Here is a 12,615-nt window from a genome sequence, read left to right as displayed (position 1 = left end):
ACTCCCTCTGCCTTGCCTGTTCGAATTGGGATCTCAGCATTCCCGCATAGGCAAACCTGCCCTTTGGGGAAAGGTAACGACCAGACTCCCTGCCCTAAACGTGCAGGGAGCACTGGACACCTGTGCAAATCAAGCCTGGGGACCTTGCTGCCCTGGGAGATGTGTCCTTGGGTGAGTGACCTGCTGGGAGCAATGTGCTCCGGCAGTGCTGCACCCTGTGGGAGCAACCCCGGGCCAGTGGCAAGACAAGCAGCTCTGGCAGCACAGAATCCCTTGAGCCCTCCGGATGTCCCTGCAAGCCCCATGACCCAGTGCAAGGCCTCTTGCTGCCCTGCAGGATGCATAGGCTTACACACATAGGCCAGAGCAGGAGGATGTGGTGGATCCACGTGAAGGTCACAGGCCCCTGCCCTTCTTGCCCAGGTGAGATCTGTAGTGGGAGTGGCAGGGCAGGGAGGGCTGGAGGAGCTTCCTCACTCCGTTTGCCCCTCTGCCACTCAGCCCAAGCAGGTTAAGCCTTTTCCTGGACATCACAAGCCACCCGCACAGCCGTTTCTGCTCTGAAGCCCCTGAGTCCAGCCATCACAATCTCTTCCAGGTGCTGGGAAGATCCCATGCTTCCTCATCCCATGCTGCACCCCCTGAGCCCCCTGGATCTTACCCCAGGCAGGACGGTCCATGAGCTGCTCGGGGAACTGCTGCTGATGCCACCCACCACCTGACTGGGTACTCCCACCCCAACGTGAGCCCACACCTCAGCTCAGGCCATGCTCCTTCCCCAGGTGCAGTGCCCCCGTCCCCATGCCCCACGGTCTCATGCAGCTCCCCAGCAGGGCCCTGGCCCCCAGCTCCAGCTCCAGCTCCATCCCCCTGGCTGGCTTGCTCCAGTGCCTGCCCGGCATTGCTCCGGGTGCCTCCCAGCCCAGCACAAAGGCAGCGTTGGCCCCACGCACCCTGAGCCCACTGCCTCGTGGTGTGCACACCGGCTCAAATATCCACGCCGGTTCCCACAAGCAGCCCAGCCTTTTCCAAGACAGCCTGAGAGCTGGGAGGAGACAGCGCCCCGAGCCTGCCAGACTAATGAGAAGCGCATGGGACCCACATCTGTTAGCAATTGAGCAGGGAGCAGTGTTGGGAACGGAGGAAGCACATATTTCCTGCAGCACAAAGGAAGGGAGAGGAATGTCCACAGCAGAGCAGAGCAGCATGGGGGCCCCAGAGCGCAGGGCCCTCCCACACACCGTGACTCCAGCCCCCTCCCTCCACCAGCTTAGCCAAGGCTCCTTCGATAGGGGTTGGGGCACAAAGGCGTAAGAGGCATTAGATCTGCAGAGGGTCACACCACTGCTGGGCTTAGGCTCCCCCTAGAAACAGCGTTGGAAAGAGAGCAGAAAAGACGGAGCTGGTGAAGCAGCCCGGGATGGGTGATGGGCTGGAGAGTTGAAGACAGGGGCAGCTCCGTGCCGTGACAAGTGAGACATGCCTTAGACAGGGGCGAGGCAGGCTGCATTCAGGGCTGTCCTCAGCAGCACTGGGCCCACACGGGCTGGGGCAGCCAGCACGCCCAGTCTGGTGCTGGTACTGGGTGGAGTCCTGGCCCCACCACTGGGCAGCCGAGGCTGCTGAAGGGTTTGCTGGCTGCTTGGCCGGGGGATGGATGCCCTGCCACAGCTACAGCAAAACAGGACCCTGGCACAGCAAAATGCTGCCTGGTTGGGATGCAGGTGGGGGAAGGGCAAAGATCAAGACATCCGAAGTTGCTCAATTCCAGCTGCATCTCGTCCCATGAGGAAGCTGATTCAACAGTTCAAGACGGTTCAAGTCCCGGCCAGCTGGTGCACAGCAGGAGCCCTGCTCTGCATGGCTGTTTGTGACAACCTTGATGGCATGGGGACGCCAGAGCACAGGCCACATCACGGCTACAGCCATCTCCAGGGCTGTGCTGATGTGAGGCTCCAGGCTGTGCTCAGCTGCCCACAGGAGGCAGAGCAGACCTTCTGCCAGGATCCTGCCCTCTGCCCCGGCGTGCTGGTGCACATCAGGGATGTCCCCAGCACATGGCAGCAGTTTCACCCAGCGCCCCAGCTGCAGTCAGCACCGGGGGGCTGAGCAGCTTGCTCCTGACAGTGGTCGCTACAATGACCGATGTCACGCAGCTCGGGGCATGGTGCCCAGGCGGCCGCTCGAGCAGAGCTGGTGCAAGAGGAGTGCAGCAGCGAGCGGTGCCAGCAGCACAGCCGCAGCACACAGGGAGCAGGAGGCTACGAGGACCCAGCACGGGGATGGGAACGAATCACAGCAGGGCTCCAGCCCCCAGTACAGCTTGCTCAAAGTGCCCAAACTCACACATCAAGCAAAAGCTGTCATTAAATACTTGTGGCAGAGAATGGTAAGGTTTTGGGGGCTGAGCTAATAGACTAACAGTGCTTTTATGCTGGTATTCCATGCTGCCCCAGCCGGAGCCAAGCACCACGGCTAATACCTTTTAATTAAAAGCCCGTGTTTTCCATTCCCTGGAACCTCAGCAGGCTGTAACCAGCCGGGCTCTGCGCCACGGCTCTGCCTCTGGCAGCTGCAGCTCAGCAAAAACGGTTTGGCAGCTCCTGAGAACGGGGTTAGGAAAATGTAGGTTGATTTGCTTGTTAAAAATACACTGCAGCCTTTTCCCAGAGACACTGCTGCACCACTGCAGCCAAGCCGGGGAAGAGCAGGACAGACGGACACAGCAGAGTTAACTGTACAAGGCATTGGTCTAAGCAGCCCAGAGGCAGAGGGATCTGTAATCAGCCCACCAAAAGCCTCTCCAGGACCTGGGATTTAGGGATCACCATCCTTGGGTAGAAATATGAGGCAACCAACCAAAAAAGAAAAGGACAATTTATATTCAGGGACATTCTAGGGATGCCCTATTTCTCTGGAGAGGCTAAGTATTCTTCTCTAAAGTGGACATTTCTACTCCCCTCGAATATACAATGCAGTTCTTGTAAGCTTTGAAGCAATATTAAATATTATACTTCTTAAGCTTTTTAATGCATTTCAGTGTATCTTTCATTTTGCTAACTCAAGTCAGGAATCTCTTCATGTGTACCGCTGAAATTAATTTGAAACTCAGCCTTGCAAGAAACCTATTAAATATTGATCTCATTACCTGCACAAAAGTGCTCACAAAAAGAAAATATTTTCATTCCAACAGTGCATTTGAAGTTGAAATGAACTTAATAAATTCCATGTGTTTTAAGAAATTAAAAGAGCGAGGATCTGAAGGCATTTGCCATATCCTCACAGCACAGCCATAGCAGTCTGATCTCTCCCTCCTCAGTGCTCCCCCAATCAGTTCTCAAACAGCTTCATCACCATTTCTTGCTCCAGCATTATAACAATTATAACAATTTCCTTAACAAAAATACATCCTGCGTTTTTTAGAGAAGGAGGTGGCTAGAGCACACCGGCACCTTTGTTGTGCTGGGGGAACACCAAAGTGACAGCGGCTCTCGTTCAGAGGGGAGGAAGAGTTCTGCCCCCCGAAGAGCAGCCGCGATTTCTGGGCACTGGCAGATGCTTGGCACCTTTTGGTCACAGCGGTGTACCAACAGGCCTCAGAATGGACACAGTTATTGCTGCTAAACTCACATACCTAACAGCAGTTCTGAAGATTTTTTTGACAGATGAAGTGATTGAAAACGTTTCTAACAGCCTACAAGATGGAGCACTGGGATACTTTGAATGCGCTCTCCAGTACTGTGCAGCATATGAGACGAACCAGGAGCTCACAGAAAATGTGTTCTCATTTTTGAGAACGACTGTTGGTATCCTGAACCACTTTAAAATACACCTCCAGATTCTAATGCTTTGGTGTTTTTTTGTTTGTTTGTTTTGTTTTGTTTTGTTTTTGACCCTGTTAGCTCTTTACATTTTGAAACACTCCCAGAGCAGCACCATAGCTGTCCCCAAAATAAACGAGCAGGTAAGGGCTCATTCCCACAGCAAGTGTGTATCAACAAGCAGCTCTCAGAAAAACTTTACTATTTCTGGGGTTTGGAAACTCTGTGGTAACCAACGAGAAGGAAGTACTTGTCTGTAAGTCCACAGCTATTTTCTTAATGACAGCAAGCTGAATGTGAGCCAGCAGTGTGCCCTGGCAGCCAGGAGGGCCAACCGTACCCTGGGATGCATCAAGCACGGCATCGCTAGTCGGTCGAGGGAAGTGATTGTCCCACCCTGCTCTGCGCGGGTACGGCCTCACCTCGAGTACTGTGTGCAGTTCTGGGCACCACAGTACAAAAGGGATATAAAACTGTTGGAGAGTGTCCAGAGGAGGGCGACGAAGATGGTGAAGGGCCTAGAGGGGAAGACGCATGAGGAGCGGCTGAGGTCACTGGGCCTGTTCAGCCTGGAAAAGAGGAGGCTGAGGGGAGACCTCATCGCAGCCTACAGCTTCCTCACGAGGGGGAGTGGAGGGGCAGGCGCCGATCTATTCTCTTTAGTCACCAGTGATAGCACCCGCGGGAACGGTGTCAAGCCGAGGCAGGGGAGGTTTAGGCTACGCATCAGGAAGAGGTTCTTCACTGAGAGGGTGGTCGCCCACTGGAACAGGCTCCCCAGGGAAGCAGCCACTGCACCAAGCCTGTCTGAATTTAAGGAGCGTTTGGACTGTGCACTTAGTCACACAGTCTGAATTTTGGGGCAGACCTGTGCGGTGCCAGGAGTTGGACTCGGTGATCCTTACAGGTCCCTTCCATCTCGGGATGTTCTGTGACTCTATGATTCACTGAAGCAGCTCCGCCACCTGGCTGCACCCCTGCCCCACCGCCCCGCCCCGCCCCGCTCCAGCCGCGGGCGCAGCCGGACCTCGGGCACAGCGCGTCCGCGCCGATGCGGTGCGTGGCTGGGGGACGCCCGCCGCCAGCAGCGCGGGGCCCACCTCCGCCCTCCGCCGGCCCTCGCAGTCCGGGAGGGCCCCGTCAGGCCCCGCCCGCGTCGCCGCTTGCGCCTGCGCCGGGGGCCGGGGCTGGGGCCGGGGCGGAGCGGGGCCGAGCGGGGCCATGGAGCGGTTCGGCGGGGGCGGCGGGTACGAGGCGGCGGAGCTGTCCCGGCAGCAGGAGCGGCACTACCGGCTGCTCTCGGAGCTACAGGCGCTCGTGAAGGCGCTGCCCAGGTGCGCGGGGCGGCAGGACGGGGCGGCACCGGCACCGGCTCCGGCTCCGGCACCGGCACCGGCACCGACCCGCACCCCGACAGCTCCTGCCAGCAGCGGCTCTCCTACACGACGCTGAGCGACCTGGCGCTGGCCCTGCTGGACGGGACCGTGTTCGAGATCGTGCAGGGGCTGTTGGAGATCCAGCACCTCACCGAGAAGAACCTCTACAGCCAGCGCCTCAAGCTGCACAGCGAGCACCGCGGTCAGCGGGGCGCCGGGCCGGCGGGGGGAGGGGGGGGGCGCTGCGGGGGGGTGATGGGGACACTGCGGGGGGGAGAGGGTGGTGGGGACACCGCGGGGGACAGCCCCGTGGCACTCGAGGGTAGGTGGTGAAGGCACTGGGGGAACTGGGTGCGCTGGGGGGGTCACTGAGGAGTGGGGCCTGGGGCACCAGGGGGCTGCACGGGGAGGCTGGGAAGCCAGGCCTGGGGCTTCAGGGTGGGGCGCTGGAACGCTGTGGGGACGCTGCGGAGACAGGGCAGGAGGGAGGGAAGGAGGGGGCGCGGTGGCCGCGGGGCCCTGACCCTGTCCCCGAAGCAGGGCTGAAGCAGGAGCTCTTCCACCGGCACAAGGAGGCCCAGCAGTGCTGCAGGCCGCACAACCTGCCGATCCTCCGCGCCGCCCAGCAGCGGGAGATGGAGGTAAGGGGTGAGCAAGTGGGCACAGTTTCCCTCAGTACCCTTCACATAAGTACAAAGGTTGTCTCCTTCCCTGGGGCTTAACGGCTGTTTTGCTGCAAGGCTGTTCCTAGCTGTCCCACCCAAGGAGCTGGTGCTGTTGCAGGGGCATCACAGCCCTTGGCACCTCCAAAGGGTTTATCTAGTCCTCTGCGAAGCCTTGGAAGCTGCCAGCCATCTTGTCTGGCCATGCTTGCAGAACCCTGGGCTCTCCACGCCAGCTGGATGGTCCTCTTTCTGGCTCTGCCCTTTGACCCCTCAGTCCCTTCTGACAGAGTAGGTGATTGCCCCAGGCCATTGCCATCTAGTGTAGTTAGAGCCCAGACCTGATCTGACAATCATGGAAGTTGAGGAACCTGCTCCAAAAGAGCAAGGCCTTCTCCACAATATGCTAATGAGTCTGTTTGTTATATTACAAGCTTAAGCCTGCATATGGATAGACAGCAAGTTGATGCAAAATACAAACATGCATAAAATCTACCATTATGTGTTAGAAGGTGAGAAAGCAGAGAACACTCAAAACTCATGTTTTACTTAGTTACACTGAAAGAAATAACCTGAGGTACCTAAAAACAAAAATTGATTCTTAGTGTTTCTCAAGGCATTTCTAGAAAGGATCTTCAGCATGAGCGGTAAATTCAGTCCGAAGGTTCTGAAGATCACCTTACCTATACGTTATAAAACTGTCTCTATCTTATCACTAAAGTAAGGGAAATTACAAGTAGCTAGTTTTCTTAATTCATGTAATTCAAACGTATGCATGAAATTACTGCACGTAAGGCAAATGCATAACTGTTTAAATGTAGGCGTTTTTCTGACCTTTGTACATAACAACCATGGTGTTAGAGCTCACTGTTGGATCTTTTGTTTTCACTTCCTTCATTTCTTACTGAGATGACTAAGGCCAGTGTGGACCTATATTAGACATTCTGTGTCTGAATAACTTGTACTTGCAGCACAGCAGTAAATAATGATCTATATTGCTGATTCTAAAGCATTTTTAATATTGTATTTGCTCAGTAGACTTGATGACAATCATATCCATATTATGTGTTTTGTTTTTCCTCGTATTATATCATGCACAACTTCTTACATCTTTTTACCTTCCCCATGCCTTTTTGTGTTATTTATCCGTCTGTCAGGAGGAAGTTACTGAAGTTACTTCTTCCCTTTTATATGTTCTGTTATTCTCTGACAGAGTAACTGCTCTGTTATTCTAAACTCTGTAGAGCATTTTAGGAATAGATCAGTAATCTTAGTAACAATTGCTACATTCCTAGTCAGACCTGCTCTCTGTGGTTAAAGGTTTTGAAGAGCAGTTCCTGTATAACAGCTTGGGACTAGTCTCACAGGAGGGATAATACAAGTTGTAGTTTCTAGATGTCCAGCTTCCTAATGGAATCTGTAGCACTTAAAACCTTGGCCTGGCATACCAGCCACTTGAGCTGAAGCTTGTGTTTAAGCCTTACTTTCTCAGTCTTTTGTACTTTTCTGTATCTCAGAGTTGGATATCTACCCTAAACAGTATGCAGGTAATTAAATCTCATTTAAAGAGATTTTCAAGCCCAAGGACGGGCAAATCACTTCTTCAGCACAGGACTAAGTGAAGACAATGGTGTGGTACCTACTCCTTTGCCCCAAGGCCATCAAGAGGAAGGAAAGTCCTTGGGGAATGTGGGAGCCAAGGGATTTGAATCTTCCACAGACAAGGATTGTGAGCCTTCCAGACTAAAGAACTTATAAACACAGAGTTTTCTTAGGGTCGTGGGATAGTTAATGTTGGAAGGGACCTCAGGAGGTGTCTGGTCCAAACTCCTGCTCAAAGCAGAGTAAGCTCTGAGGCTGCTTCAACTTGTTCACAGTTTGTCCAGTCAGGTCTTTGAAACACCCTTCATTTGGGTCAGGCCTTTTGCAGACAGCAGCTGATACTTTCATGCTGTAGACAAATCTCAATTTTTTTTCCAGATTGTTCAGGACTGAGGCCATTGTCATTCAGATTCTGGCTTTTCCACAGGACTTGTGGAACTTGTCCTCCCTTTCAGATGGATCTGCCCAGGCCTTTTAAACCACAGTCGTTGACACAGGAAATCCCAGACCTAGTGACTTCTTCCTCTCTGTGCACTGAGGATTATTTACTGCCCTGAATGTCTCTAGCTAAATGCTTGCCTTTGTTTACCATGTTACAAAGGAGCAGCATTGCATGGGTAAAATGTTTAAACTTGTCATTTAGTCCTTACATGAGACGGAGCCTTCCTTTATGTTTAGAGCAGGTTTGGTGTTTCCTGACTTTCCCTGTGTCTTGAGAAGGAAGTCTGTTGTTCAGGGCAGCCCAGTAAGATCTTATTGCCTTAGCTGTGCACATATGTGGCTTTTTGTTGGAGCTGGGCTCTCCTCAACCCCTGCGATCCTTCTGCTTTGTTCTGCCCTCTCTAGCAGTGTTCCTTTTAGCCAAGTAGGTTGACATTTTCTCCGTAAGTGACTAGCCAAGCCCACTTCTGCAGCTAGCAGAACATAGTAGCCTTTGTAGAGCATGCTCTCAACACTTGATTTCCAGTGTGCCTCTGAAGTAGCAAATGATCACTGTGTTCCAGCTAGAGAGGCTAACTTACACCCCGCCATTACACTGTGTGTCTGTGGCAGGTGAGTTCCAGCTCTGCCATCCTGTGCTTAGGCAGCGAACCCACACCTTTACCATGCTCTGCTCTTCCGTTCATTCTTCTGAGGTAATGCGGTTTTCTGCAAAGGCAAGGCGGGAGGGTTCTGCTGATAGGGCTATTTGGAAAGTGTTCGTTTGATAATATCCTTAATCTGCCAGAAATAGAGCCCCAGCATACTGTAGTTCCAAGCGAAGCTTTGACTTGCTGTTGTCAATACAAAATAAGCTGACTTTTGTATTGCAAAGCTAGGAGTTGAGGAGCTTGACTCCTTAGTGAATAAATGGGACCTGGGTCTGCTGTAAAGCTCCAGCTCTGTATGTGTTTGTGCGCAGAGAACGTGGAGGCATCTGAACTGGCTCTGTGGTGATTTTCTGTGGCTTGTATTACTCCTCCAAGTCTTCCCTCGCAGCACTGATGATGCTGCAGGATATGTGTTTTTTGGACTACGGACTTCTTTAGCACATGTGCTACTGCAGTACTCAGCTACAGCCTGCTGCTCCTCAGGAAAAGTCATTCGGATTGTGATCTGTTGCTCATGGTCTCTTTTTTAGCCTCAAAACACACATAAACTAGGCTAGTACCAGCTGTTTCCCTGCTCTTTCATGAGAGGTAGCTTGCTATAAGGCATGGCAGTCACTCAAGGTAAGATCTGAGGCCGTGCTTGCTGCCCTCTACTGTCCTTGGAAGAGTCTAGGTCATCACAGTTGGAGTGCTTGAGGGTCTAGTAGCTCTTTGGTTTTGGTAAAAGACTTAGAGATGAGAAAAATATACGAGGAAGGTGAATAATCCACTCTTCTGCTGCATATCATCATCTCAGGCTGTGGAGCAACGAATTCGAGAGGAACAGCGAATGATGGATGAGAAAATTGTCTTGGAACTGGACCAAAAAGTCATAGACCAGCAGAGCACTCTGGAGAAGGCTGGGGTATCAGGCTTCTACATCACCACCAACCCACAGGTAGGTTTGTGGTTAAGCAGTGAGTGTAAGATCTGGCAGTGCTCTTGTGCTAACAACTTTTCTTTTTTTTTTTTTTAAATCTTACTCTATTCATAATGAATTCTGAATTGCTGGCTCAGGAAGAATGATCAGTCCTTTGCCTCATCAGCCGATGTGTAACGTGCTCTGGGCGGACCAGGTGGTGGGTTCGAAGCAACAGAAGCCCATTAGAGAGGGCAATATCCCCAACCTTCTGCAGTGTTTTTCCCACTGGGGGTGGAAGAAACATTGTGCAGCCTGCAGTCCTGTGACTCTTGAACGGGTCCATGGAATACTGAAATAAATGGATAAGTAGGTTTGTCATTTTTGTGCTTAGCTTAGCTATATAAATTGCCTTCAATAAGTCTTATTTTTTTATAAGGCATCTCATTAATTCTTGCTTGTGACTTACTGGAGATAGTTGTATCAGACTCGTTAGAGAATTGTTCTGTGTTTCTCCAGTGCTCTTAAAACTTGAGAGCAGTTGCCTAGCTTTTTGTTGTGTTTTTTTTTTTCTTCTGTTTTCCGACACCACAGGAATGGAAAACTAAAAGTTCCAAAATCTCATTACGATGCCACTGAAGTTTGCAGAGAATGCAGGAACAGACTATTCTTAACTGTATTTTTCAGCTGATTAAATTTAATTTTGATAAAAACCTACTAGAGAGAAAAGTTGGCTTACACTAAGTTAGTTAAATAGCCATTTTCTAAAACTCACATGATTCCCGGTTGTGTAGCCTTGATCAAGTCCTTTTTTTTTTCCTATGCTGCTATTACTCATTACTGAAAGCAGCTCTTTGTCTCCCCTCCTGCCCCTGCCGTTTATGTTATTTTTGTAAGTAGTAACTCTTACCAGGGTTCCTATTTGCTGTTTCTTTTTTATGTTTGCCTTTATGATAGCTGGTAAACCGGACCTTGACTTGCATCTTTGAATGCTGCCATCATACAAGAAATCACTGCTGAAATCTGTTGTTCTCCATACATTTCCATCAGCAGATGTGTTTTTCCCAGTCTGTTATATAAACTGCATGTTTACGTGGTTGATATATATATATAATTTACAAAAATAGGTTTTTACTTCCATAATGTAACATCTACAAGCCTGCGTCACAGAACCAGGGTTTACTGAATTAGATACCCTGCCATGTGCAGGTGTGATACAGTCTATTTGCTAAATGGCTTGTGAGATAAATTTGAGTGAAGAACAAGCAGATGGCAAGGGGAGTATAAGGAAGCAATAAGCTGATGCTCGTGATTATAGGAGATGGTGATCTCAACTCAATGGCAGTCACAGAAAAAGGAGTTTTTGAAGAATGCAAGAGGGGATTGTATACACCAGCACAGCAGTGTGTTGCATGTACCTTAGAAGAAAGCAGTCGGAAAGCACACAAAATGTTTCCTCCTGCTTCCTTCCCTTGTCTCCTGCAAAAGGATCAGGCACTGGAGTTGCTGTCCAAGAACAATGGAGGGGAGCTGTGCCTACCTGGAGAACCTCCCCTAGAGTGTATGGCTCTGTGTGTGCAAGGGGACACTGCTGCTCTCCTCCACTGAAGGCTGTGTGGTGGAAAAGGGAAAACCTTCAAAACTGGCCAGCCTGGCAGCCCTCACTGGATTTATTGTTCAACAACTGTCAAGAAAGAACCTTTTTAACCAATAACAATTTGTAAAGCAGTGGGATTCCTGATGCAGCTACAGTTTGCAGCAGATTTAAGTTATTAATGCCTTGTGTTTTGTAGAAACACTTAAGATTAAGCCCGTGTTTTGCATCTGCAAGCTTTTTCTTTTGTTCCCTTAGGATTACTCGTTCTTGAGTGGGTGGTACAAACCAGTCCTTTCTGCTTCCTGCATGAGGGCATGGGATCATCTTATTCTTGCAAAAATTTCTTTTTTCCTTTACAGGAGCTGACTTTACAGATGAACTTACTGGAACTGATTCGGAAGTTACAGCAGAAGGAATCTGAGTCAGAGAAGGCCTTCTCCTGAACAAGCAAATCTGCTGTTTACTTTCCAGAGTTTTCTTCTGAATTCCCTCTAAAGAATAGACTATTAATGCATTTGCTTTATATTATATCAGGAAGGGGCTACTGGTCTGCAGCTGTAGAAGAAATAGCTGTGTCCCTTAGGTAACCTTTAGAGGTGGGGGAAGCAGACCTCCAGAGCAGAGCAGAGTCTGAAGCTGGAGAGCTTCAGAGTGCCTTTCCACTCCTCGGAACAAGATGCATGTTGCAATTCCTGCGGCATTGCAAAGTGTCACGAAGACAAGAGATGACAGAGGGCATTAGTCTGCCACAGTACAGCCTGCAGTGTCAGTGAGGCAGTCTACTAAGTTGAGAGAGACTATTGTAGGCATCGAGTCAGCAAACCCAAACCACCGGTGTATGGATGTTCTCTGTTATCTAGGGGAGTGAAGCTGAGTTTGTGAGCAGTGTCATCTCCAAATTACAATCTCCTCTTCTGAGTCAAGGAGGAGTGAGTGTCTCTGATAAGGGATGGAAGAAGTGGGTAGCTGCCCTGTCAGACAGGAAGCAAAGCGTGTTGGCCTTCCGGTGCAGCCTCAGTGTGCAGATAGCTGGCGGATGGGGGAAAAAAAAGTTTATCTACAAGAAGATGTGTTCGTGTGTGTTGAGGCAGAAACGGCATCCTAAACAGGCAGACCCCTTACAGAGAGACATCTAGGCAGTTAACAGCATAGGCTTCTCCTCTGAGTTTTATTAAGGGAGGCCTCTGTCCACCTGCACTGGACTGTGACGTGACGTCAGTGGTGATTCCACCCGAGTCAGATAGCAGAAAAGGCTTCAGAGCTTTTGCTTTGTTACTTCAAAACAGTTTCCAAATGAATAGAAATAAAATACTATGTACAGCCTCGTGGGGCTGCAGCTTTTTAAATATCAGCAATCACACAGTTTTTCCATCCTTGCTAGATAAGCATGGGTTTGGGGCTTCACTAGATTAAAGCTAGAGAGCTGGAGAGTTCCTAAGAACTTTTAGGGCTGAGCTGATTAACTCTTGGTTGCATCTCCCAGACTTGGTCCACAGGAGGAATCTGAGCACTTGCTGAGAGCTTGGTTAAAAGAGATGCCCATCACCTGACACCAGCACATTTCTTGC

The 12,615-nt window shown here is 50.5% G+C and overlaps 1 protein-coding gene across 1 annotated transcript; it reads left to right on the top strand.

Moving 5' to 3' along the window:
- Positions 1-5,016: 5,016 nt before the first annotated feature.
- On the top strand, positions 5,017-12,374 carry LOC118259606 (protein DGCR6). Its single transcript, XM_035569260.2, has 5 exons — positions 5,017-5,155; positions 5,239-5,399; positions 5,738-5,838; positions 9,349-9,489; positions 11,407-12,374. Exons 1-5 carry the CDS (start codon positions 5,043-5,045, stop codon positions 11,488-11,490), a joined length of 600 nt encoding a protein of 199 aa, XP_035425153.1. The 5' UTR covers positions 5,017-5,042; the 3' UTR covers positions 11,491-12,374.
- Positions 12,375-12,615: the final 241 nt, after the last annotated feature.

This window comes from Cygnus atratus, chromosome 17 (assembly GCF_013377495.2).
Source record: "Cygnus atratus isolate AKBS03 ecotype Queensland, Australia chromosome 17, CAtr_DNAZoo_HiC_assembly, whole genome shotgun sequence".
Taxonomy (NCBI): domain Eukaryota; kingdom Metazoa; phylum Chordata; class Aves; order Anseriformes; family Anatidae; genus Cygnus; species Cygnus atratus.
This window is presented reverse-complemented; position numbering and strand designations above follow the sequence as displayed.